The sequence below is a fragment of the Heteronotia binoei genome, chromosome 12, assembly GCF_032191835.1.
Source record: "Heteronotia binoei isolate CCM8104 ecotype False Entrance Well chromosome 12, APGP_CSIRO_Hbin_v1, whole genome shotgun sequence".
Classification (NCBI taxonomy): domain Eukaryota; kingdom Metazoa; phylum Chordata; class Lepidosauria; order Squamata; family Gekkonidae; genus Heteronotia; species Heteronotia binoei.
Window position 1 is genome coordinate 8,027,040 of NC_083234.1, and position 27,553 is coordinate 8,054,592.

Genomic DNA, 27,553 nt, shown 5'->3' on the forward strand with positions numbered 1-27,553 from the left:
AGTCTTCCTCAATAACCCGTGTTCATCAATGTGCCTACTCATTCTGTCCTTGATAATGGTTTCTACCAACTTTCCCGGTATTGAAGTCAGACTGACTGGCCTGTAATTTCCTGGATCTCCTCTGGAACCCTTTTTAAAGATGGGGGTGACATCCTCAGGAACAGTCCTCAGGAACAGAGGCAGATTTCAATGAAAGATTACAGATTTTTGTTAGAAGATCCACAAGTTCAACTTTGAGTTCTTTCAGAACTCTCGGATGTATGCCGTCCGGACCCGGTGACTTATTAGTTTTTAATTTGTCTATCAGTTGTAGGACCTCCTCTTTTGTCACCTCAATCTGACTCAGGTCTTTCAACACCCCTTCCAATATTAGTGGTTCTGGGGCGGGCAAACACTTCTCATCTTCCACGGTGAAGACGGAGGCAAAAAATGCATTCAGCTTCTCAGCCATTTCCCCATCCTCCTTCAGTAATCCTTTTACCCCATGGTCATCCAAGGGCCCCACTGCTTCCCTGGCTGGTTTCCTACTTCTAATATATTTGAAGAAATTTTTATTGTTGGTCTTTATGTTTTTTGCAATATGCTCCTCATAGTCCCTTTTTGCCTGCCTGATCACAGTCTTGCATTTGATTTGCCACTGCCTGTGTTCCCTTTTATTAATCTCACTTGGACAGGTTTTCCACCGCTTAAAGGAGTCCTTCTTACCTTTTACAGCTTCCATTACTTTGTTTGTTAACCATGATGGCCTCTTCTTATACCTGTTTGTGCCTTTCCTAACTTGTGGTATGTATTTTATCTGAGCTTCTAGGATTATAGTTTTAAATAGTCTCCAAGCTTCCCCAAGGGTTTTGACCGTATTTACCTTTCCTTTCAGTTTCCTCCTCACATGCCTCCTCATCTCAGAGAATTTACCCCTTTTAAAGTTAAATGTGGTTGTGGCGGTCTTTTGGGGCAACTCCCTATTTATACAAACGGTGAAATCAATAACATTATGGTCACTGTTCCCAAGCGGCGCAATCACTTTTACGTCTCTCACTAAGTCTTGGGCATTACTTAGGACCAGATCCAGGATCGCCCCACCTCTGGTAGGTTCTGAGACCATCTGCTCCATAGCACAGTCATTGAGAGCATCAAGAAACTCAATCTCTTTCTCTCGACCAGAACACATATTGACCCAATCAATCTGCGGGTAGTTAAAATCACCTATTACGACACAGTTTTTACGTTCAGCCGCTATCTTTAATCCTTCCATGATATTATAATCGTCCTCTCTCTTTTGATTTGGTGGGCGATAACAAACTCCCATAGTTAAATTTCCTTTTGGGCCCTCTATTTCAACCCAAAGCATTTCTAAAAGTGAATCTAATTCTCTGATCTCAGCCTTACTGGACCGTATATCCTCTCTGACATACAGAGCCACCCCACCTCCAACCCTTCCCTCCCTATCCTTCCGATATATCCAGGAATCACCGTGTCCCACTGATTCTCCTCATTCCACCAAGTTTCTGAAATTCCCACAATGTCTATGTTTTCTCCCAACACTAAACCATACACCATACAACATATATAAACCATACAACCATACACACACAAAGAAAACACCGGGGACCAAGAAGAGCAGGCTGATCAATTCCAAACGTTTAATGGAACACAAAAGCCACGTTCGGAACGAAGGACATTTTTTTTAAAATTCATTTTTTAGTGCAACCTGCTTCTTTATTGAAGGATTTTAGGCATAACTTCAACCAAAATCAGGAAGGAAAAAAAAACCACCCGACATTGTTAAGGTGGTCTCACAAAAATATTTTTTTTTATCTCCACAGTATAACCGCTTTCTGAATATTTAGTGGATCTGGGAGCACAACTTTACAAGAGACAATACTTAATGCACTGAGAGGATGGTACAGAACAATTCCAGGGTCGGTTTACGCTCCCCAAGTCATGTCACTCGGCAGCTACACATGATCCTCTTTCGGAACGCAAACCAAGGGAGCATTTCCCACTTGTACATCCTTCCCCCACTACAGGACACCGGGATAGATGCCTTTGGGCACAAGCTGGAAAGGAAATAATTGTTCGCCACTCCATATTTTTTTTTTTTACACTATTTACATGGCCAAAGAAATTCTGCTGCTTCCAAAGGGCCCGGCAGCATCTCTGGTCTCCAGAATGAGAGCGGCCCCAACTGGAGCTGGGACTTCGGCCACCACTGAACTTATCCCAGACATTTCAAAGGAAGACGAGCACACCTAACATTCTCTGGATTACAGCCAATTGAGAACCAACCAACCAGGAGCTTCTCCGCAGCACAGTCGTGGATTTAAACAAGAGGACCTGTGACCTTACATTCATGTCAGCGGCCCAGATGGGAGCCCTGCAGTACTGACTTCAGTCTCGACACCCATCAGAACTTCCTCTCTTACCTTGCCTGGGGGGAGGGGGAAGATCCAAATGCGGGAATATAAGTGACACCACTTATTTGGAATTGCACCATTCCCCTGAACTGCATCTCTTGCTTAAGAGTAAAACAGCATCTTCTGAACTTAATGAAGGACTGGATGGGGGAAAAAAGAGTAGAAGTTTGAAAGTTCTCCAGATGGGACAGACTTTCAGAAACGGTTCAAATGAAATTTTTGCAGTAAAAAGTGTAGACGGTACAATTCATTCCCTTTTGCATTAAAGCGCTTTGAAAGGGTTCCTTCGACTAGAAAAACCTAAACAAAGGTTGAATTCCCAAAGTTAAACTGGAATGTGGACCAACAGGAGGCCTCTTCTGCTCCAGCCCTCCCTAAATATCTGCTAGTCTAGAGGACAGGAGAGCAGAAAGGCCAGGCAGGGTCCACTACCCGTGCTCGATTGGCAACTTCTTCACCCATCACCCCCCTTTCAGGCATCTCCTTGTTCTTTTTAAAGCTTTTTTGAGATCCACCTCGCTTGCTTTTGAGAACTCAAAAGAGGCCGCGGGATCACTGGGCCGGGCTGGGCCTTTGTTCCTTTGATTAGAAAGCACACGCTCCTCACATGATTTTTGTGCAGCCGGTGCGCTGTAACGGGGAAAAGTCTGCAAACTCATCCGCTGTACAAAATACAGCATAGTTGTACTCGCTTCTGGAAAGTGTGTGCAAACTAGTAAATCTGTACAGCTGGCAATAAAAATCACCAGCAACCGTATGTGTATATATATATACATATATATATATATATTTGTTTAAAAAATAAAGAAAGGAACATTTGGTTTAAAAGTCTAAATGCTAGATATATAAATAGCTTTCTTTAGAATGAAGTGATGTGACCAAATCAGTCCCGATGGCTTGGAGAGGGGGAATTATAGCAACATGGTGTTCGGCTTCTCCAGGAACTTCTTGAACTCGGCGAGCCACTGGGCTCCGACGGCCCCGTCCACGACGCGGTGGTCACAGCTCAGGGTCACGGACATCATGCTGGCCACGTCAAACCTGGAGGGGGGAAAGATGGCCCAGATGCTTAGCTTTTAAAACCCAGCCCAGGAAAAAAAAAACCCCTCTGTGCAGGCTTTTGTAGCTTTCTTCAACCAAAATTAGTATGGGCCACAGAATAATATAATAGAGTTGGAAGAAGAAGATGATGATATTGGATTTATATCCCGCCATCCACTCCGAAGAGTCTCAGAGCGGCTCACAATCTCCTTTCCCTTCCTCCCCCACAACAGACACCCTGTGAGGTAGATGAAGATATTGGATTTATATCCCGCCCTCCACTCCGAGGAGTCTCAGAGCGGCTCACAATCTCCTTTACCTTCCTCCCCCACAACAGACACCCTGTGAGGTAGATGAAGATATTGGATTTATATCCCGCCCTCCACTCCGAAGAGTCTCAGAGCGGCTCACAATCTCCTTTACCTTCCTCCCCCACAACAGACACCCTGTGAGGTAGATGAAGATATTGGATTTATATCCCGCCCTCCACTCCGAAGAGTCTCAGTGCGGCTCACAATCTCCTTTCCCTTCCTCCCCCACAACAGACACCCTGTGAGGTAGATGAAGATATTGGATTTATATCCCGCCCTCCACTCCGAAGAGTCTCAGAGCGGCTCACAATCTCCTTTACCTTCCTCCCCCACAACACACACCCTGTGAGGTGGGTGGGGCTGGAGAAAGCTCACACAGCAGCTGCCCTTTCAAGGACAACCTCTGCCAGAGCTATGGCTGACCCAAGGCCATGCTAGCAGGTGCAAGTGGAGGAGTGGGGAATCAAACCCGGTTCTCCCAGATAAGAGTCCGCACATGTAACCACTACACCAAACTGGCTCTCCAGGGACCTCCAAGGTCATCTAGTCCAACCCCCTGCACAATGCAGGAAATTCACAAATGCCTCCCCCTAAATTCACAGGATCCTCATTGCTGTCAGATGGCCATCTAGCTTCTGCTTAAAAACCTCCAAGGAGGGAGAGCCCACCACTTCCCGAGGAAGCCTGTTCCACTGAGGAACCGCTCTAACGGTCAGGAAGTTCTTCCTAATGTTGGGCCGGAAACTCTTCCGATTTAATTTCAACCCACTAGTTCTGGTCCGACCTTCTGGGACCACAGAAAACGCACAAAGCTGCCTTTGGTCTCCTCGCTTATCATTGCCTGCTCTGAACCTCTCCAGCAGACTGAGCCAAAGATTGCATGCCAGCAGGCACTTCCTGATGGAGCCAAAGCTCCCCCCCCCCCACACACTTATTTTTATTTCCTGTGTTTACAGCCTCCTTCCCTCAATTTGATTCGAAGTGGGCTGAGCCAAAAAGTCTATGTGAAGAGACATCTAATAAGCAAGCACACTGGAGGTCAATACAGTCGATGCAAGGAGACATCAAACAAACAAATGCCAGAATGTGAGGGAGCAGAGCAGGGGTGGTCAAAGTGTGGCTCTTTCGCACCTATTGTGTGGCTCTCGAAATCCCCATCACCTGGCTTGGAGAAGACATTCCTCTCTTTAAATTACTTCTCCAAGCCAAGCCAGCTGGTGGCTTAGAGAATGCATTTAAAGTTAAAGTTCCTTCCTTCCTTCCTTCCTTCACGGCTCTCGAACATCTAACATTTATTCTGCGTGGCTCTTACGTTAAGCAAGTTTGGCCAGCCCTGGAGTAAAGCATATTAGGCCTGATACAGAGTGTAGATATAAGGAAAAGAAATGGCATTTCATCACTAGCCACTTCCAGATTCCTGGTTCTTGAATCACTTTACACGGACGATAAAACTATTACGCTGTAGCGTCGCGGACTGGGCACCAGGCTCCTCCTTTGAAGAAGAAGAAGGCCGCAGATTTATACCTCGCCCTTCTCTCTGAATCAGAGACGCAGAGCAGCTCGCAATCTCCTTTATCTTCCTCCCCGCCACAACACCCTGTGAGGTGGGTGGGGCTGAGAGAGCTCTCACAGCAGCTGCCCTTTCAAGGACAACTCCTGCAAGAGCTATGGCTGATCCAAGGCCATTCCAGCAGCTGCAAGTGGAGGAGCAGAGAATCAGACCCGATTCTCCCAGATAAGAAGACTGCAGATTTATACCCCGCTCTTCTCTCTGAATCAGAGACTCAGAGCGGCTTGCAATCTCCTTTATCTCCTTCCCCCACAACAGACACCCTGTGAGGTGGGTGGGGCTGAGAGGGCTCTCACAACAGCTGCCCTTTCAAGGACGACTCCTGCAAGAGCTATGGCTGACCCAAGGCCGTTCCAGCAGGTGCAAGTGGAGGAATCAAACCCGGTTCTCCCAGGTAAGACTCCGCACACAACTACTACACCAAACTGGCTCTCCGCTTTGGCTACCACTTGTTATGTCAGAGAAAGACAGAGTCAAAAGATACAGAACTAATGCTACACGCAGCACAGTCCTGTGCAGGCACACCTCGGAGCGTGCTCTGGACAGTATCTGATGACAGCCGGGGTTCTTAACCCACTGATTGGTTGATTGCACTGCCTCAGATTACTCCTCTGAGGATTCAGCCGGGGAGAAGAAGCAGTTTCCGTTATGCACAAGACAAATCGCAAGGAGAGAAGGCAGCATCTGTCCCATCTCCCCTGCAAATTCTGGAATGTCCCCTTTCACTGTAATGCTCCCTTATGCACTGCCAGTGAGTACCGAAGGTATTTAAACACACTTGCCCCTTTTCGTTATCTGCTGGCACCAGCCGTTTCTCAGAAGCGCCGACCGCTAAAATGCAAGCCTGTGGTGGATTGATGATGGCGGAGAAGTTCTTGATGCCGTACATCCCTAAATTTGAGACCGTGAAAGTTCCACCCTGTTGAGAAACACACTGCTTCAATATGAAGAAGATATTGGATTTATATCCCGCCCTCCACTCCGAAGAGTCTCAGAGCGGCTCACAATCTCCTTTCCCTTCCTCCCCCACAACAGACACCCTGTGAGGTAGATGAAGATATTGGATATATATCCCGCCCTCCACTCCGAAGAGTCTCAGGGAGGCTCACAATCTCCTTTCCCTTCCTCCCCCACAACAGACACCCTGTGAGGTAGATGAAGATATTAGATTTATATCCCGCCCTCCACTCCGAAGAGTCTCAGAGCGGTTCACCATCTCCTTTCCCTTCCTCCCCCACAACAGACACCCTGTGAGGTAGATGAAAATATTGGATTTATATCCCGCCCTCCACTCCGAAGAGTCTCAGAGCGGCTCACAATCTCCTTTCCCTTCCCCTCCACAACAGACACCCTGTGAGGTGGGAGGGGCTGGAGAGGGCTCTCACAAGCAGCTGCCCTTTCAAGGACAACCTCTGCCAGAGCTATGGCTGACCCAAGGCCATTCCAGCAGCTGCGAGTGGAGGAGTGGGGAATCAAACCCTGTTCTTCCAGATAAGAGTCCGCACACTTAACCACTACACCAAACTGGCTCTCCAAACTGGAACACCAATGTGGTGTTCCAGGTCATGGTGCCGCCTTCTAATGAATCGGACCCCCCTTGGTCCATCTAGGTCACTACTGTCTACTCAGACTGGCAATAGTTCTCCAGAGTCTCAGGCAGAGGAAGAAGAAGAAATTGGATTTAAATCCTGCCCTCCACTCCGAATCTCAGAGCGGCTCACAATCGCCCTTATTTTCCTCCCCCACAGCAAACACCCTGTGAGGTAGGTATGGCTGAGAGAGTTCTCCCAGAAGCTGCCCTTTCGAGCGCAACTCTGGGAGAGCTATGGCTGACCCCAGGCCATTCCAGCAGCTGCAAGTGGAAGATTTGGGGAATCATACCCGGTTCTCCCAGATAAGAGAGTTATGGCTGACCCAAGGCCATTCCAGCAGCTGCAAGTGGAGGAGTGGGGAATCAAACCCAGTTCTCCCAGATAAGAGTTATGGCTGACCCAAGGCCATTCCAGCAGCTGCAAGTGGAGGAGTGGGGAATCAAACCCAGTTCTCCCAGATAAGAGAGCTATGGCTGACCCAAGGCCATTCCAGCAGCTGCAAGTGGAGGAGTGGGGGAATCAAACCCGGTTCTCCCAGATAAGAGAGCTATGGCTGACCCAAGGCCGTTCCAGCAGCTGCAAGTGGAGGATTTGGGGGATCAAACCCGATTCTCCCAGATAAGAGCCCACGCACTTAACCACTGCACCAAACTGGCTCTTTTTCTCATCACCTCCTCCCTGGTCCTGTGAACTGGAGATGCCAGGGATTGAACCTGGGACCTTCTGCACGTTAAGCAAATGCTCTACCACTGAGCCACAGCCCCTTCCCCCTAAACGCTCTGCCGATCTGCTTCCTGGACAGCCACACAGCTCAAGTCTGTCTGCACATCCGGCCTACAGCGGCAGCTTTGGGGAGGTGCTCCAGGTCCACAATCCTCACCTGAAATTCATGTGGCTGGAGCTTGCCCTCCCGGGCTTTGGCTGCCAACGCGACGACATCTTGATTAATGGCAGCCAGTCCCTTGATGTGGGCGTTGAACACAATTGGAGTTATGAGCCCCACCGGGGTGCTGACTGCGACGCTGACGTCGACCACGTGATTCCTGAAAGAGGCGCAAAGACAAAACAAGCGAGCCTGAACAAAGAAAGGAATAGCCCAGGTTTAAATCGAGATGGCAGAAGCTTCTTGCAGCCTCTCCGTGCCCACCTTCTCCAAACCCTTCTGGCCTCACTTGACTTGCTTGCATGAGAAGTCACCTAACCACCAGCCCCAGGCGCTCAGAGGGCTCCAGCAGGCTCTTAGATGTAGCCGCTCGTTATCGAAAAAACTCTGGGTCATCTGAGGGCTGCTCACTTACTGCCTAATGACCGTGTCCAGCCAAGAGGAATTCGCTTCAGGCACCTTCATGCAAGCCAGCGCCGAAGCCTTAATGATGAAGTCGTTGACAGAGAGTTTAACCTTCTCCGGCGTCTCCTGCAAAGACAGGGAAGAGGATGGTGACACGTGCAGAACGGCTCAGCCTCCAGAGCTGCTCTCATAAGAACATAAGAGGAGCCATGTTGGATCAGGCCAGTGGCCCATCCAGTCCAAAACTCTGTGTCACATAAGAACATAAGAGAAGCCATGTTGGATCAGGCCAGTGGCCCCTCCAGTCCAACACTCTGTGTCACATAAGAACATAAGAGAAGCCCTGTTGGATCAGGCCAATGGCCCATCCAGTTCAACACTCTGTGTCACATAAGAACATCAGAGAAGCCCTGTTGGATCAGGCCAGTGGCCCCTCCAGTCCAGCACTCTCTGTCACATAAGAACATAAGAGAAGCCCTGTTGGATCAGGCCAATGGCCCATCCAGTCCAACACTCTGTGTCACATAAGAACATCAGAGAAGCCATGTTGGATCAGGCCAGTGGCCCCTCCAGTCCAACACTCTGTGTCACATAAGAGAAGCCCTGTTGGATCAGGCCAATGGCCCATCCAGTCCAACACTCTGTGTCACATAAGAACATAAGAGAAGCCATGTTGGATCAGGCCAATGGCCCTTCCAGTCCAACACTCTGTGTCACATAAGAACAGAAGAGAAGCCATGTTGGATCAGGCCAGTGGCCCCTCCAGTCCAACACTCTGTGTCACGTAAGAACATAAGAGAAGCCATGTTGGATCAGGCCAAAGGCCCATCCAGTCCAACACTCTGTGTCACAGAAGAACATAAGAGAAGCCATGTTGGATCAGGCCAATGGCCCATCCAGTCCAACACTCTGTGTCACATAAGAACATAAGAGAAGCCATGTTGGATCAGGCCAATGGCCCATGCAATCCAACACTATGGGTCACACAGTGGCCAATATGTGTGTGTGTGTGTATACACACACACATACATACACACACACACACACACATATATATACTGTGGCTAATAGTCACTGATGGACCTCTGCTCCATATTTTTATCCAATCCCCTCTTAAAGCTGGCTATGCTTGTAGCTGCCACCACCTCCTGTGGCAGTGAATTCCACATGTTCATCACCCTTTGGGTGAAGAAGGACTTTCTTTTATCCGTTTCAACCTGACTGCTCAGCAGTTTCATTGAATGCCCACGAGTTCTTGTATTGTGAGAAAGGGAGAAAAGTACTTCTTTCTCCGCTTTCTCCATCCCATACATAATCCTGTCAACCTCTCTCATGTCACCCCGCAGTCGACGCTTCTCCAAGCTAAAGAACCCCAAGCGTTTCAACCTTTCTTCATAGGGAAAGTGTTCCAAACCTTTAATCATTCTAGTTGCCCTTTTATGCACCTTTTCATTGCTATAATATCCTTTTTCCAACGCTATAATATCAAAGGAGGGCAGCAGCTTCCTACCACCACAATCCCCCACCTCACTACAAGGACGGCAGGAGGCTGCTCTCCCCTGAGAAGCCCACGCAGGCCTTACGGAGAGAACACAATCCTTCACTCAAGCAAGAACACCAGGGTGGGGCGGTGGAGTAGTTAGAGCAGGGGTGGGGAACGTCTGTCCCGAGGACGTAGCAGCTTCGAGACCAGCTTCGAACGTCCTTGAGATCACGTGGTGTGGCCCTCGGGGATTGCTGGGCCGAGCCGAGCCATGTGGCAGCCTCCCTGGGGCCTGGCTGGCCAGTAAAGGATTGCGGGGCCCAGCTGCATTGTCCAGCAGTCTCCTTAGGTTCCTTGCTTGGCTTTTTCTACAAAAAAAGCCCTGTACCTCGGCATTTGCCTAGGGCGGCAGGCTGGGTGGGTGGGTGGGTGTGTGCCAAATTAGGCTATCCCCATATGACTTCAAACAAGAAAAACAATTATTTGCATTAATTTTGACAACTTGAATCGTTCTCCCTCGGCAGAGCACTGTTTTTTAAGTAGATAGTTTTGTATGGCCCACGAATGATGTTATAAATATCCAAATGGCCCTTGGCAGAAAAAAAGGTTCCCCATTCCTGAGTTAGAGTGTCAGGGCTAAGATCTGGGAGACCTGGATTCAAATCCCCACTCAGCCACGGAAGCTCACTGGGGGGGGGGCGGGGTGGACCCTGGGCTGGTCACACTCTTCCCATTTCACCTACCTCACAGGGTTGTTATGAGGATCAAAACGGAGATGGAGAGACTGTTGTGAGCCACTTTGGGCCCCCAATGGGGAGAAAAGCGGGGCATAAATTAACTAAATAAATTCCCAGGAGCAACCAGGAGCCAGAGTAGGCTGAATGTCTCCCAACAGAGCCCAGCCGGTCAGGCCGGCTTGCAAAGGTGCAACTCTCCATTCACAACAAGGTCTCCCCTTCTCCTTGCCAGGGCTTTTTTGTAGCAGGAACTCCTTTGCATATTAGGCCACACACCCCTGATGCAGCCAATCCTCTTGGAGCGTATAGGAAAGAAGATACTGGATTTATATCCCACCCTCCATTCCAAAGAGAGCGGCTCACAATCTCCTTTACCTTCCTCCTCCACAACAGACACCCTGTGAGGTAGATGAAGATATTGGATTTATATCCCGCCCTCCACTCCGAAGAGTCTCAGAGCGGCTCACAATCTCCTTTCCCTTCCTCCCCCACAACAGACACCCTGTGAGGTAGATGAAGATATTGGATTTATATCCCGCCCTCCACTCCGAAGAGTCTCAGAGCGGCTCACAATCTCCTTTACCTTCCTCTCCCACAACAGACACCCTGTGAGGTGGGTGGGGCTGAGAGGTCTCTCACAGCAGCTGCCCTTTCAAGGACAACCTCTGCCAGAGCTATGGCTGACCCGAGGCCATTCCAGCAGGTGCAAGTGGAGGAGTGGGGAATCAAACCCGGTTCCCCCAGATAAGAGTTCGCACTACACCAAACTGGCTCTTCTTCACCCAAAGGGTGATTAACATGTGAAATTCACTGTCACAGGAGGTGGCAGCGGCTACAAGCATAGACAGTTTCAGGAGGGGATTGGATAAGCATGGGGAGCAGAGGTCCATCAGTGGCTATTAGACACAGGGTATTGTTGGAACTCTCTGGGGCAGTGATGCTCTGTATTCTGGTGCTTGGGGGGGCAAAGTGGAAGGGCTTCTAGCCCCACTGGTGGATCTCTTGATGGCACTTGGGTGTGGGATTTTTTTGGCCACTGTGTGACCCAGAGTGTTGGACTGAATGGGCCATTGGCCTGATCCAGCTTCTCTTAAGTTCTTACGATGGCCCTGTACTAAGAGCCCTGTAAGCTCCAGGAGGACTAGCTACATCACGGGTGTGTGGCCTAATATGCAAAGGTGTTCCTGCTACAAAAAAAGCCCTTCTCCTTTCAGATCGAGCGGCCTGTTCTGCTCCCCGAGCGGGGAATCCCAGATGAGTGGCCTGCAGAAGGCAGCCTGAACAGCCTCGCCTCCGTTCTGCCCCAATGACACATTTCCCTGGGGTGTGAAACCTGGCCCCTCCCCAAAGCTATCTTTGAACTAGTCATATTCCACTTTGTGCTTCCCATCTCGAGTTGCATGTTTTAAGTGTGGGCCAAGAAGGCACAGTGGGGGGAAACTGACACTCGAGGGACGCACGTGGACCCCTGCGCTGCTGGAACAAGCCACAGAAGGGCAGAGCACTTCGACATCTCGTCTGCCACACAACCATTAAACCATCACCAGGAGAGGCAAGCAGCAGCCCGCTTGGACCCAGGAGGGCCACGCTGATTCTCTCTCCCACCCCCCAAACGCATTCAAGCAGTCTCCGCAACGGCAAGTTACCTGGTTGAGCTCTTTCCTTAGCACCAGTATTTCTCCCATGTCTATATCAATTGAGAGGTAGTAATGAGGTATCGTTTGCTTGGACTGCATCAAGCGCTGAGCGATCACCTGCAGCAAGCGAGGAGAAAGGTTAAGGTCTGACGTAGGCCAGGCCGACACAGGAAGCAGAAGTGACCGCACCACTAGCTTTCTTCAGGTGGAAGACGCGGCGTTGGAATATTCCCCTGGAACGTTTCTTTCCTTTTCCTGTACTACTGCAAGTGGGATTCTATTCCATAAATTCTGCACCACTTTAAAGCGTCACGTTAATGCTTTTGCTACGCTTTAGCTCTTTCTGGTGGTTGCAGGCTTCTCCGGTCCTAATGCACTGGTTCCTGAATGTCCCCTCTTGTTGCCTGTCCTCACTCCCTCTGCGTAAACCGTCCCCGTGAGAAAGGCGGACCCTAAATAACGCAAATGATGTTAAAAATGAAACACACAGGCCAGGCCCTGCATTTTAATTTGTTTCTTCCAAGTCGAAAACTGGCACATTGGATAGAAAAGTTTTATCCTAGCCAACTCTGTCTTGTGTTTGTTTAATGAGCATGGATTGCTTTTACTCGTAGAAGCATCTGAAAATGGTATTTCCCGTCCCCCCCTTCCCCCCAACCCGTAAGTTGAAATGGTACAGCTGGATTTGAGTCCAGGAGGACGTCACAGACCAACAAGATTTTCGGGTTGCAAGTTTTCCAAGAGCCAAAGCTCCCCTTCGGTAGATATCCTGCATCAAAGAGTTCTGACTCTTGAAAGTATCTACCTTGGAAAATCTGGCTGGTCTCGAAGCCGCTGCAGGACTCCAAGCTGACTGTTCTACCGCAGACCTTATTTTGTGGCATGTGCACGCCGGGCCTTCGCAAGGTGCCAGAGAGAACGTCACAATGTATTTTTGGATTTCCTTGACACTCTCCCTCTTCCACAACCCCACCTCAGCACCCAGGGGAGAGGAACAGCCAGCCCACCCTCTGGCTCAGGCTCCGAAGCCGAGCGGAGCAGAGATCCAGCAGCCCCTCTATAAAGGGGGAAAGGGACGGGCTTTTTACCTTGCGGATGTTGCTGATGGGGACATCTGTGAAGGCGCCTGTGGGAAGGGCTGCTGCAGGAGCTGCCACCGGGGCAGCCACGGGAGCTGCTTCGGGTGCCCGGACCTATCAGTAGGAAGGATTTTCAGTTAACAATGACTGACAGCAGAGAAGACCCCCACCCCCCCAAGAGGAAAGACGGCAACTCGTTCCTTTGCAGGTGCGCCAATGAATGCGTTTGTTCCACATCCAAAGGCAGCCGTTCTGAATCCCTGCTGCTGCCCCATTTCCTTTCTTCAGCGCACAGAAAAAAATGCAGCTCCTGATCCCTCTGCGTTCAGTGCAGTCTAAGTAACTGAAAGTCCCAGGGATGTCTGAAAACGTAGTGGGGGAGTGAGGTGGGGACTGTGGGCGGAACAAGGCTGGAAAGGGGAAGGAGCTCATGAACACGGCAGGTGCAGAGAATATATAGGTGCACGTATATATTAGGACTGCTGTCTATACTACTAGGAGAGCCCCACGGTGCAGTGTTAAAGCTGCAGTACTGCAGTCCTAAACTCTGCTCACGACCAGAGTTCGATCCCCGGCGGTAGCTGGGTTTTCAGGTAGCTGGCTCCAGGTTGACTCAGCCTTCCATCCTTCTGAGGTCGGTCAAATGAGTCCCCAGCTTGCTGGGGGGAAAGCGTAGATGACTGGGGAAGGCAATGGCAAACCACCCCGTAAAAAGTCTGCCGTGAAAACGTTGTGAAAGCAACGTCACCCCAGAGTCGGAAACGACTGGTGCTTGCACAGGGGACCTTTCCTTTTCCTATACTACTGCAAGTGGGATTCTATTCCATAAATTCTGCACCACTTTAAAGCGTCACGTTAATGCTTTTGCTATGCTTTAGCTCTTTCTGGTGGTTTCAGGCTTCTCCGATCCTAATGCACTGGTTCCTGAATGTCCCCTATTGTTGACTGTCCTCACTCCCTCTGCGTAAACCGTCCCCGTGAGAAAGGTGGACCCTAAATAACGCAAATGGTGTTAAAAACGAAACACACAGGCCACACCCTGCATTTTAATTTGTGCTAACCAGACCTTAGGCTGCAGGTCCTATAAAGACATTCAGGTGGTGATGAAGAGAGCTTTGGACTAATTCTCAGTAATTCCACACCATTTCTCTGAGATTAAAACAGAAGGCCCCCTTCCTGGACCGCGACGACCTAGCAACAGTGATCCACGCTACGGTCACCTCGAGGTTGGATTACTGTAATGCCCTCTACATGGGGCTGCCCCTGTGCCGGACCCGGAAATTGCAGCTGGTGCAGAATGCCGCGGCCCGGCTGTTATTGGGCCTCCCAAGGTGGGGGCACATTCGGCCGGGTCTTCGGGCTCTGCACTGGCTCCCAATAACATACTGAGTCCGGTACAAGGTGCTGGTCATTACCTTTAAAGCCCTATATGGCCTTGGACCTGCCTACCTGAGGGACCGTCTCTCCCCACATGTTCCCCAGAGAGTACTGAGGTCTGGGACTCAAAACCTTCTCACCATCCCTGGGCCTAAAGAAGTCCGTCTTAAGACAACCAGAGACAGGGCCTTTTCTACAATGGCCCCTACATGGTGGAACCAGCTACCGGAAGAGGTGAGGGCCCTGCGGGATCTTACTCAATTCCGCAGGGCCTGTAAGACAACCCTCTTCCGGTTAGCCTACGCCTGACTGGATAAATGTAGCTTATTAGACTTCTGTGAATTATACTGTATAGTTTTAATGTTAAGATTTTAAGGCTTTTAGGTTTTTAAATGCTTTGACTTTTTAAATGTAATAACTCTGCACTTGTTTTATTGTTTTATCGTTTGCTGTGAGCCGCCCTGAGCCATTTTATGGGAAGGGCGGGATATAAGTTATAGAATAAATAAATAAGTAAGTAAGTAAGTAAGTAAGTAAGTAAGTAAGTGTCTGTGAGCCCTGCATTTCTAGCAAACCATCTCTGTGATGTGGCCAGGTGTGCAACCTGTTCTCACTTCCTATGGCAACAGTCGCTAGGTCTGTCAGGGGGATACACCCCGGGCCGGTAGAGTCACCAGGGCATGAAGGAAAAGTACTCGGAATGTGCTCCAAGGTCTAGTTTCTCCATCATCACACCCATCTCAGACCCCAAGACAGGAAAGGCCCTCCGTATCCCCAAAGATGTCCAGATCAGGCCGTACTCACCGGGGCAACCTTGGATGGCACAAACGATTCTACGTCTTTCTTTGTGATCCGCCCATCTGGTCCCGTGCCTGGTGGGGACACGGAACACAAACGTTTTCAGCAACGCCTGGCCAGGTGAGTCGGGGTGGGGTCTGCAGCTCGGCTGCCCAAGCAGGCAGAAGGATGCCAAAGTCAGCCACTCACCTTTCAGTTGGGAAAGATCGATTCCTCTCTCTGCCGCCAGCTTCTTTGCCAGCGGGCTGACTACCGCCCTGCCTTTGGGCATGCTCAGTTTAACTGAAGCAGGGGCTGCCGACGGGGACGGTGGCTGTGAAGGAGGAGCTGTCACCTTGGGAGGAAAGAGAAGGCAGTCAGTGGTTTCTGGACGGCTTGCAAGTACCTTTAGGTTCCTCCTAGTGCACCTATATCCCAAGCTGCACTTAAGCCTGCAGCACGACTGGACAGGTGGTGGGCTGGGGCACAATGCGGACCCCTCCAGCCCACTACTGAGCAAGCAGAGTGATGGCTCTGTGGTCCAGGAGTGCACAAGCCTAGCGGGAGCAGGTCGGGAAGCCAGTCTTCTTCAGAAGAGAAAAGAGAGAGAACAAACAGGGCGGCGCAGGATGGAAGAAGCGTCAGGAAGTGGACTGCACAGTCTGAGCTCAGTGGACGGCTGAAAACCACCTTGCAAGGAGCGGCATCACTCAAACTTGATACTCAAGGAAGCGTCTGAGAGGGCAGACCAAACCAGCCAACAGGCTGCAGAAGATGACTGCAGACTTATACCCCGCCCTTCTCTCTGAATCAGAGACTCAGAGCGGCTTCCAGTCTCCCATATCTTCTCCCCCCCACAACAGACAACCTGTGAGGTGGGTGGGGCTGAGAGAGCTCTGACAGAAGTTGCCCTTTCAAGGACAGACTCAGAGTGACTTACAATCTCCTCTATCTTCTCCCCCCACAACAGACATCCTGTGAAGTGGGTGGGGCTGAGAGAGCTCTGACAGAAGTTGCCCTTTCAAGGACAGAGTCTCAGAGCGGCTTCCAGTCTCCCGTATCTTCTCCCCCCACAACAGACACCCTGTGAGGTGGGTGCGGCTGAGAGGGCTCTCACAGCAGGTAACCTTCCAAGGACAACTCCTGCGAGAGCTCTGGCTAACCCAAGGCCATTCCAACAGCTGTTAAGTGGAGGAGCAGGGAATCAAACCCGGTTCTCCGAGATAAGAGTCTGCACACTTCACCACCACACTAAACTGGCTACACCAAACAGAAGCCAGACCAACAATCCCTGAGGTCTAGCTTGGGGCCAGGGTGGCACTTCCAGCTGCAAAACCCTGCCGTGTAAGAAAAGGAATTCTGAAGATTCTGGGCTCAAGGGGACCTGCTGGTTGGGGACCTAATGATTCCCCCCACCCCACCCCCGCCAATCACAGGAGGCACCAGAGGGGTTGTCCTTACCGGGCTCGGTGGCAGCCCTGGGGTTGGGGGTTTGACGTCAGCCACTCCGGCATCCCTGTAGTCAGCGAACGCTGGGATGTCCGACTCCTTCTCCACGATGATACAGAGCGGAGTCCCCAAAGGGACGTCCCTCGTTCCTTCCTCCACCAAGATTTTGGCCAGATAGCCTTCTTCTTGTACTTCGAAGCCTTGGTGGGGGAGGAGAGAAATTGTTGGGAGAAAGAATCAAGGTTCACCATTCCACGGCACAAAACTCTACATGCTTACATTCCAGTGCACGTATTTTGTGTAAGCTTGAAATAAACTGTTAGGAAGTGTGGGGAAGGGACTGTCATGCCTTTATCAAGGCTGGGGCAACTTTGAGCAAAGAGCTTCACTGCAAGAAGACACAAAAAACTTCTGAGGACGGTGGCTCAGTGGTAGAGCATCTGCTTGGGAAGCAGAAGGTCCCCGGTTCAATCCCCGGCATCTCCAACTAAAAAGGGTCCAGGCAAAGAGGTGTGAAAAACCTCAGCTTGAGACCCTGGAGAGCCGCTGCCAGTGAGAAGACAATACTGACTTTGATGGACCAAAGGTCTGATTCAGTATAAGGCAGCTTCATATGTTCATGTTCACATGTTCTGAGGCTACCTCACAAAGAGCCAGGATTGCTGGTCCAGCACGCTTGGCCCTGTCTACTCTGACAAGTGGCAACTCTCCAGGATTTGAAAGGTCTTTTCCTGTCCTGCCACCAAGACCCTTGAATTGCAGATGTCAAAGACAGAACCTTCTGCAGGCAGTGTTCCCTCTAAGTTTAATTAGTGTGAGCTAGTGCACTGTTTTTTAGCCTCTGGCTCACGCATTTTTGTCTTGGCTCAGGAAGGAGGGCCCCAGAGCAAACTAATTTTGGCAGTAGCCAAACCGCTCACTCACAACTTTAATGCCAGCAGCTCACAAAGTAGAATTTTTGTTTATGGGACTTCATAACTTAGAGCAGGGGTGTCAAACATGTGGCCCAGCGGCCAAATCAGGCCCCCAAGCAACTGGCTCTTGTCTGCTTCCTTCTCCCTCTCTCTTGCTTCCTTCTGCATCTCAGCTTGCTTTGCGAGGCTTGCTCAATCGCACAGCAGAGCTACAGAGCAAAACCTTTATTTTCTCCATTGGTTGAGGCTGCTCCCCCTCCTGTTCCCCTGGGGAGGGAAAGAAAGAGCCGGCGCTTCCTTTGCCCAGTTCCCTGGATCCCATGGGAGAAATACAAAGAAAGCACCTTTAAGACCAACAAGTGCTGTTTTAAAATGTTTTAAGTTTTTTTAAAAGACCCTTCAGTCGTGTCTGTCTGTGTCCTTTGAAAAGTTTATATCCCTGTTACCTTCTCCTAAATAGGTACACACATAGCCAGCCCAACATGGCCCGGCCCAACAAGGTCTCATTTATGTCAGATCCGGCCCTCACAACAAATGAGTTTGACACCCCTTACTTAGAGAGAACATTCCCTGCAGGCAAAGCATTTTCTCTTATAGCTGAGCTCCGGTCCCTTCTATGAAGCAGCTTCAGTTAAACTGTCAGCCCGTCTGGTTCGACTGCCAGTGGCTCTCCTGGGTCTCAGGTCGAAAAAGATCTTTTCCCTGCATCCGCAGCCCTTTAGCTGGAGACACAGGGACTGAACGTGGGAACTCCTGCGCGCAACCTAAATGCTGCACCTCACTGAGCCACGGCCTGTCCACGATGGGGCTCCACGCTGCTTCCATCCACAGGAAGCTAGGGCTTCGATGAAATGCAAAACATCCCCCCCACAAAGGCTGCGTCGCTTGAGAGTTCTGAGATTTCTCACCTATCGTTGCTTTGTCAGTCTCGATTTCTGCCAACAAGTCTCCTTCGCTCAGCTTCTCGCCGACCTTCTTCTCCCATCTCTGAACGGTGCCCATCGTCATGGTTGGCGAAAGGGCGGGGAGAGCGATCTAGGGAATTAAAGCGCACAACAGCCTTCTTTCCTACTGGATCTCAGGGATCCGGGGGCAACAATTGCAAACACACAAGGTCTGGCCAACAGGGTGATTACATCTCTGGTCCAGCTTCCTTACATGGGGCAAAAATAACAGGAGATGACTGAAGGCTCTTCCACTGCACAGACTCTGACTTGCTAAGCAGACCCCCCCACTCCCGATAGCTTAACAGAAAGGAGGGGCAGTGACACACAAGGGGCTTCCCAATTCCCCCAGGTTGCACGCAGCAACACATCTTTTATGGCTGTCACTGAGATATCCAGGATGAGGGGGGGGGGGGGGGGGATTCTGCCAGCAATGTCGTACCATGAGCTCCCTCTACATCCTTCAGAGCAGTCCTACTTCTCCATTTCCACAGCAAGAACAGACTGCGTGGCCTCATCTGGGAGAACCAGGTTTGATTCCCCACTCCTCCACTTACAGCTGCTGGAATGGCCTCAGGTTAGCCATAGCTCTTGTAGTGTTGTCCTTGAAAAGGCAGCTGCTGTGAGAGCCCTCTCAGCCCCACCCACCTCACAGGGTGTCTGTTGTGGGGGAGGAAGATATAGGAGATTGTAAGTCGTTCTGAGTCTCTGATTCAGAGAGAGGGGCGGGGTATAAATCTGCAGTTTTCTTCTTCTTCCCACAGCTTTTGCTTATGGCTTGGCAAAGATTTTACAGCGTAGGAAAGGAAATCAGACAAACAAGAAAAGACAACCTAGGAAATACATAGATGCAGACCGATAACAGCGGATACGTTACCTGCATGTGGGGAGGATAGGAGCTGCCCGGAGCCTGAGCTGGTGGTGGCGTGGGGGGAGCCGCTGCTGCTGGAGGGGGAGCTGCTGCCGCTGCTGGAGGGGGAGGCACTGAGGCTGTGGGGGCTGCAGGATCTAAGGCGAAATTCTTGAAGGCATCAATAAGCTCTGGCCTAGAGGAAGGCAGGAAGAAACCGTGAGCCAATACAGAGGTGACAGATGGGGCATTGGAATGGGGGCACCCAGGATGCCCTACACCAGGGATGGCCAACGGTAGCTCTCCAGATGTTTTCTGCCTACAACTCCCATCAGCCCCAGCCATTGGCCATGCTGGCTGGGGCTGATGGGAGTTGTAGGCAAAAAACTTCTGGAGAGATACTGCTGGCCACCCCTGCCCTACACCACCACCTTATAGGTGCCATGCACAACACAGAAGAGGTGTGTTGTATTTATTTATTACGGATTATATTCCACCCTACCCCACAAGCTGGCTCCCTGCCCAACCAGGAAGAAAGGAGAGAGACACATTGGCAAGATCTGGAAAAGGTGCCCTCGGCCTCAAAAAGCGCTTGGTGACCCATGCTACGGTCACCTCAAGAATAGATCACTGTAATGCTCTCTACATGGGGCTACCCTTGGCGCTGACCCGGAAACCACAGCTAGTGCAGAACGCTGCAGCTGTTAATGGGGCTCCCCCGGTGGGAGCACATTCAGCCAGTGCTGAGAGAGCTGCACTAGCTACCTATTGTGTTCCGAGTCCATTTCAAGGTGTTGGTATTGACCTTTAAAGCCCTCTATGGTCAGGGGCCTGTCTATCTGCGGGACCGTCTTTCTCCACACGTTCCCCGGAGAGCACTGCATTCAGGGACAAAAAATCTATTGTCCATCCCTGGACCAAAGGAGGCTAGGTTGCGGCTGACGTGAGCTAGGGCCTTCTCGGTGGCAGCACCAGAATTGTGGAATGCTCTCCCAGAGGCCATAAGGGCCCTGCAGGATCTCTCTACTTTCCGCAGGGCCTGTAAGACCGAACTGTTTCGACAGGCCTTTGCAATCTAACCGGGAGAGAGCTGCCACCCTACATCGTTATAGAGTACCATGATCACCACTTATATTATATTGTAGTGATACAGCACCATGAAATGAAATGTTTTTAAATAATTTTAAACTGTAGCTTTTTTACTGGTTAATTTGTAAAAATGAATATTGTTAGCCGCCGAGTCCGCTTGCGGAGAGGACGGGATAGAAATGTAAAGTAATAAATACATAAATAATAAATTATTTATTTCAAGACTTCTACGCTGCTTCCACCTGATCAGGAATCCCAAAGCAGTGCACATAAAAACATTCCAAAAATTAAAAGCAAAAGTTAAAAATAATTCCATAAAAACGCATAAAGAGACGACACCAAAACCAGGGGTGACTTGGGGTATACCAAAATGCTGGCAGAAGATACCCACAGGGGTGTGAAGTGCAACGGATCAGCCGGAGAGACCAGAACACAGGATCGCCTCTGAGCAGGCACAGAGTGCCTCTCACCAGCGAGTAACGGCAAGCGGCTTGCTCACATCCCAGGGGATTTGGGAAAAGGGATTCCTAGTCAGTTTGAGACCTGGCACGGTTAGCCAGTTGAACACAGTGCCTAAAGAGCAAAGATCTGGAAGTACAGAATTTGAGACAAAAGGGTGGGAGGGCAAAGGATCGACAGAGAGAAAACGTCCTAGGAAACAGAGCACCTGGATCAAATGGAGTGGCAGAAGCAAAAAAAAAACAACAACCCCAAAAGCAAGTGAGGGAGCTCCATGCCGCTGGCCACAAGCCTACTCACTTGTCCACCGTGATGCATATGACGGCTCCAATGGGAACGTCCCGTGTTCCTTCTGGCACCAGGATCTTGGCCAGGTAGCACTCTTCAAGGCTCTCAAACCCCACTGTCGCTTTGTCTGTCTCCACCTTTGCGTGCACACAACCATTTCATTACAGCATAGAACACCCCCCCAAAAAAACCCATCTCCAGCATATTTGCCTGAGCTTTACCCCCTCAGCCCCCCATTATCAAGAAGCCTCCATGCTGAGGTTACTGCAAGGACCGAGTCCTGCTTCCCCTTCAGGGACGAGGGAAATCCAGAATTCATTGATTCATGTGAAATGCGGGGTTGGAAGAGAGTTTTGCAAGGACTATATAGGGGATCCTGGCCAATTCCGTAGGGCGTGCAAAACCGCCCTCTTCCGGCTAGCCTTCTAAGATGGAGCTTGGAATAAACATCACGCCATCATTAATATAACTGAGATAGTAGCACTATTAGATTATATTTTTAGACTGTTTTTAGATTATTTAAATACTTAATTGTTAACTGTATTGAACTGTATAATCTTGTTTTATTGTTTTAATATGGCTTTTGCCATGTCCTGTAAGCCGCCCTGAGCCTGCCTTGGCGGGGAGGGCGGGGTATAAATAAAAATTATTATTATTATTATTATTATTACTGATTTGTACTATGTCCTGTTCCATCAGTGGGCTCTAGAAGCTAAAATGGCTAGAATCATAAAGTTGGAAGGGACCCCCCCCCAGGGCCATCTAGTCCAACCCCCTGCACAGTGCAGGAAATTTCACAAATACACCCCCCCCCCTCAAATTCACAGGATCTTCATTGCTGTCAGATGGGCATCTAGCCTGTTTAAAAACCTCCAAGGAAGGAGAGCCCACCACCTCCCAAGGAAGTTTGTTCCACTGAGAAATTGCTCTAACGGTCAGGAAGTTCTTCCTAATGTTGAGCTGGAAAGTCTTTAATTTAATTTCAACCTATTGGTTCTGGTTCTACCTTCTGGGGCCACAGAAAACAATTCCACACCATCCTCAATAGGACAGCCCTTCAAGGACTTGGAAGATGGTGATCACATCACCTCTCAGCCGCCACCTCTCCAGGCTAAACATCCCCAGCTCCTTCAACCTTTCTTCATAGGACTTGGTCTCCAGACCCCTCACCATCTTCGTCGCCCTCCTCTGGACCCGTTCCAACTTGTCTATATCCTTCTGAAAATGTGGGGCCCCAAACTGAACACAATACTCCAGGTAAGGTCTTACCAGAGCAGAGTAAAGCGATATCATAACTTCACGTGATCTGGACACTATACTTCTGTGGATACAGCCCAAAATTGCATTGGCCTTTTTAGCCACCACATCACTGTTGACTCATGTTCAGCGTATGGTCCACCAAGACCCCTAGATCCTTTTTCCACATACTACTGCCCAGACAAGTCTCCCCATCCTATAACCATGCATTGGATTTTTCCTACCTAAATGCAGAACTTTACATTTATCCCTGTTAAAATTCATTTTATTGGTTTCAGCCCAATTTTCCAGCCTGTCATCCTGTTGTCTGTCTCCTACTGTATTTGCAACCCCAAACTGATACTAACGTACTTCAGACACTTTATGAGAAATCCCTGGAAAAGATGCTCGAAAGACACTGCATCGTGCTAGGCAAAGCTGAAGACTGCAGGAGAAGTGAAAGACCCAACATGAGATGGACCGACTCAATCCAGGAAGTCACAAAGGCCCTCCGTCTGCAAGACCTGAGCAAGGCATTCTGGACATCATTCATTCACGGATCAAGATGGGTAGCTGTGTTCTGCAGCAAGAGCCTGGTAGCACCTCGAAGACCAATAAAACTGGCGGCAGGGGATAGCTTTTGCGAGTCACTTTGTCTGAAAAATGTCATCCTCCCTTGTCCCAATTTTATTAGTTTTTAAGCAGTTACTGGACTCTTGCTCTTTTCTATTAATTCACAGGATTGCCATAAAGTGACTCAACAGCATGTCTACCTTCTACTGAGCCAGGTTCTTAACCTGTCAAGGTCAGTATTTTCTACTCTGATTGGCAGCCGCTCTTCAGGGTCCCAGGCAGAGAATGCACAATGCCTGCTACCTGATCCTTTAAACAGTGCACACCCGGGACCGAACCCTAAACCTTCTGCATGCCAACCAGACCGTCTGTCTCTGGGCCACAGCCACTCCATAAAAGAGGGCATTCGCAGGAAATTCAAAGGAAGGAGTCTGGGGCCAGCTTTGTCTGAAAGGCAGGCCCTGCCTCTAGTTCAGCTATGAGATCCCCTATGAGATCCATACCTCAGCTATGAGATCTCCCTCGTTGATCTTGTCCCCTTCTTTTTTCTCCCAGCGGGCGATCGTTCCCATCTGCATGGTCGGAGAGAGAGCGGGCAAAGGCACCTAGAAGGGAAAGGGGCTGTTACCAAGGGAGCCGGGCATTTCAAGTGGGGCACAGTGAGCGACCCATCCCCATGCATTTCCCATTCTCCAACATCCACTCTTGCAACTCAGTGCTTTCTCAACAGATGCTCCTTCGCTTGAGGAGGAAGTTCCGAAGCAGGACAGCTGGTGACAGCTTGGCTTTGCCCAGGGGCAGAATCCGGCAAGGGGAGGCGTTCCCACACCCTGGACCACGCGCCGCACCAGCACAGGGGGGCCCAGTGCTGTAGTAGGACAGGCTCCCCTTTCCCCCCTCAAGGGAGAAGGCAGGCCAGGCAGCCCTGTGCCCTGCAGGCAGAGAAGCCGCCCTGCTGCCGGGGCTCGAGGCCTTGCCCCTGGAAGGGACCACGGCTGGTGGCGGCAGAGACCAGTGTTCCCTCAAAGCTGAGTTAGTGTGAGCTAGCTCACAGGTTATTAGCCTCCAGCTCACACATTTTTGCCTTAGCTCAGGAAGGAGGGCCCCAGATTATAATGTATGCAGCAGCTCACGACTTTAAGGCCAGTAGCTCACAAAGTAGGGTTGGGACGGTGGCTCAGTGGTAGAGCATCTGCTTGATAAGCAGAAGGTCCCAGGTTCTCAATCCCCGGCATCTCCAACTCAAAAGTGTCCAGGCAAATAGGTGTGAAAAACCTCTGCTGGAGACCCTGGAGAGCCGCTGCCAGTCTGAGTAGACAATACTGACTTTGATGGACCCAGGAGGATCTGATTCAGTTGAAGGCAGCTTTATATATGTTGGGGAGGGACAGTGGCTCAGTGGTAGAGCATCTGCTTGGTAAGCAGAAGGTCCCAGGTTCAATCCCTGAATCTCCAACTAAAAAGGGTCCAGGCAGGTAGGCGTGAAGAACCTCAGCTTGAGACCCTGGAGAGCCATGAATGGGGCTGTGGCTCAGTGGTAGAGCATCTGCTTGGTAAGCAGAAGGTCCCAGGTTCAATCCCCGGCATCTCCAACTCAAAAGGGTCCAGGGCAAGTAGGCGTGAAGAACCTCAGCTGGAGACCCTGGAGAGCCATGAATGGGGCTGTGGCTCAGTGGTAGAGCATCTGCTTGGTAAGCAGAAGGTCCCAGGTTCAATCCCCGGCATCTCCAACTCAAAAGGGTCCAGGGCAAGTAGGCGTGAAGAACCTCAGCTGGAGACCCTGGAGAGCCATGAATGGGGCTGTGGCTCACTGGTAGAGCATCTGCTTGGTAAGCAAGAAGGTCCCAGGTTCAATCCCCGGCATCTCCAACTCAAAAGGGTCCAGGCAAATAGGCATGAAAAACCTCAGCTGGAGACCCTGGAGAGCCATGAATGGGGCTGTGGCTCAGTGGTAGAGCATCTGCTTGGTAAGCAGAAGGTCCCAGGTTCAATCCCTGAATCTCCAACTAAAAAGGGTCCAGGCAGGTAGGCGTGAAAAACCTCAGCTGGAGACCCTGGAGAGCCATGAATGGGGCTGTGGCTCAGTGGTAGAGCATCTGCTAGGTAATCAGAAGGCCCCAGGTTCAATCCCCGGCATCTCCAACTCAAAAGGGTCCAGGCAAATAGGCGTGAAAACCTCAGCTGGAGACCCTGGAGAGCCGCTGCCAGCCTGAGTAGGCCATACTGCCTCTGCCGGACGCAGGGGGGCCTGATTCAGTTGGGGGCAGCTTCCCGGGTTCCAAGCAGGGTTTCCCCTCCGCAGCTGGCGGCGATCCCCGAAGGGCGCCTGAAGGGCGAGGCCTGCCTCCCTCCCTCCGGCTTGCTCACCTTCTGGTGCGGGGGGTGGCTGCACCAGGCGCGGGCGGGGGGGCTGCGGAGGGGCAGCGGCGCGGGGAGGGGCCACCGGGAGGGGCGGGCGAGGCCCTGCTGCCCCCACCCCGCCAAGCCCCGCCAGGCGCGGCCCCGGCGCCGCCCCGAGGCGCTCGCACCCCACGCGGCCACGCGCCGCGCCAGCACGCGCCACATCCCGGCCCGCGAGGAGGAGGAGGAGGAGGAGCCGCCCGGCCGGCGAGGGAGAGCGAGCGAGAGCGTGACCTCCCCCTTCTCCCGTGCGGGCAGCGCCGGACGGCACAGGGGGCGCGCGCGACACTGTCGCAAAAGGAGAGGCGCCGTCAAGCGGCAAGGGCGGGGCCAGGCCGCGAGGCGGGGAGGGCAGTGGGCGGAGCTCCTGAGCGGGAGAGGCTCGGTCACGTGACGTGGGCGGCGGAGGGAGGCGGAGCCCAGGGTTGCCCAGTCCCGTTCAAGAAAGATCCGGGGATTTTGGGGGCGGAGCCAGGAGACTTTGGGGGTGGAGCCAGGAGCAAGGGTGTGACAAGCATCACTGGTCTGGCCATCTTGTTGAAAGGGACCGCACGCCTTTTTAATGCCTTCCCTCCATTGCAATTAATGAAGGACAGGGGCACCCTCGTTGGGGGCACGTAGAATTGGACCCCCTGGTCCAATCTTTTCGAAACTTGGAGGATATTTTGGGGAGAGGCACTGGATGCTATGCTGAATGTTTGGCGCCTCTACTTCAAAACACAGTCTCCCCCAGAGCCTCAGATACCTGTGGATCAATTCTCTATTATACCCTATGGGAATCGGTCTCCATAGGGAATAATGGAGCACCCAGCAGACATTTCTCTCCCCCCCCCTACTTTCTGATGACCCTGAAGTGGGGGAAGGGTCTCCAAATCTGGGGAACCCCTGCCCCCACCTGGGGATTGGCAACCCTAACCGACTGAGACCCAGGGCGTTTCCGTCTGGGGGCATCAGCTTTCGTGCACAGGTAGATCCAGGTGGGCAGCTGCGTTGGTTGGAAGCAACAGAACAAAGTTGAAGTCCAGGGGCACCTTGAAGACCAACATGGTTTTATTCAGCATGTAAGTTTTCCTATGCATGCATATGCAAAATTGTCTGTTGAAGTAGAAGCTGGGGTGTCAAACTCATTTGTTACGAGGGCTGGATCTGACATAAATGGGACTTTGTGGGGCTGGCCATGTGTGACATAAAATGTAATGCCCGGTACTGGAAATATAAACTTTATAAAGGACACAAAACACAAAGCTTTTTTTTAAAAAAAACTTAAAACATTAGCACTCTTGCAATGTTTTGTTTATTTAACAGTCTCTGATAACTGACATTGCTTGCTCTGAGGAGCCTCAGCCAATAGAAGGAAGAGAGGCTTGGCTCAGCAGCTCTGCTGTGAAATTGAGAGAGCAAGCTCTCCCTCTCGCCTTTCTTCCCCAAGAAAGGAGCCTCAGCTGATGGAGAAAACAGAGGTTTTGCTCTGTAGCTCCCATGTGATTGAGCAAGCCTGGCAAAGCGAGCTGTGATGCAGAAAGAAGCAAGACAGAGGGAGAAGGAAGCAGATGGCAGCCAGTTGCTTGGGGGCCTGATAGGACCCCTCCGAGGGCCTTATTCGGACTGCTGGCTGCATGTTTGACACTCCTGGAGTGAACATATGAACATATGTAGCTGCCTTATACTGAATCAGACCTTTGGCCCATCAAAGTCAGAATTGTCTTCTCAGACTGGCAGCGGCTCTCCAGGGTCTCAAGCTGAGGTTTTTCACACCTATTTGCCTGGACTCTTTTTTGGAGATGCCAGGGATTGAACCTGGGACCTTCTGCTTCCCAAGCAGATGCTCTACCACTGAGCCACCGTCCCTCCCCAAAGTGTTATGAAGCTGTTCTTTACACAGCTCATGTTGATATATATTTTTGCAAGAATCACATATATTTCGTGTAATCAGCACTTTATTGAATATAGAATACATATTTTACAGCAATTTTGGCCGTGAGCTTTTGCTTTTGCTCCTGGTCCTTACACGGCTTCCTCTTTGTGTTGCTTGATGAAGTCTGCAT

At 50.8% G+C, this 27,553-nt stretch overlaps 1 protein-coding gene and 1 non-coding gene across 2 annotated transcripts; both read right to left on the bottom strand.

Moving 5' to 3' along the window:
* Positions 1–1,616: 1,616 nt before the first annotated feature.
* On the bottom strand, positions 1,617–27,553 carry DLAT (dihydrolipoamide S-acetyltransferase). The gene is made up of 15 exons (XM_060251670.1): positions 27,473–27,553; positions 25,476–25,796; positions 23,612–23,713; positions 21,312–21,436; positions 19,491–19,659; positions 18,578–18,704; positions 16,768–16,955; positions 15,517–15,661; positions 15,334–15,401; positions 13,162–13,266; positions 12,083–12,190; positions 8,227–8,342; positions 7,809–7,971; positions 6,119–6,255; positions 1,617–3,455 (listed from the first exon to the last, which is right to left on the bottom strand). The coding sequence occupies exons 1-15, from the start codon at positions 27,551–27,553 to the stop codon at positions 3,326–3,328; spliced, it is 2,085 nt and encodes a 694-aa protein (XP_060107653.1). The 3' UTR covers positions 1,617–3,325.
* Positions 7,621–7,692, bottom strand: TRNAV-AAC (transfer RNA valine (anticodon AAC)). Its single transcript has one exon. It is a non-coding gene; the product is annotated as a tRNA-Val (tRNA).

What these genes read in the sequence shown, in the direction of transcription:
- DLAT (XM_060251670.1), bottom strand. Translation starts at nt 27,553, where the DNA reads ATGCAGACTTCATCAAGCAACACAAAGAGGAAGCCGTGTAAGGACCAG. An exon ending in CCTATCCTCCCCACATGCAG is followed by an intron (nt 18,705 to 19,490) that starts GTAACGTATCCG and finishes TTAATTCCCTAG; the next exon opens with ATCGCTCTCCCCGCCCTTTC. An exon ending in CAGGGCTGCCACCGAGCCCG is followed by an intron (nt 15,662 to 16,767) that starts GTAAGGACAACC and finishes TTTCCTCCCAAG; the next exon opens with GTGACAGCTCCTCCTTCACA.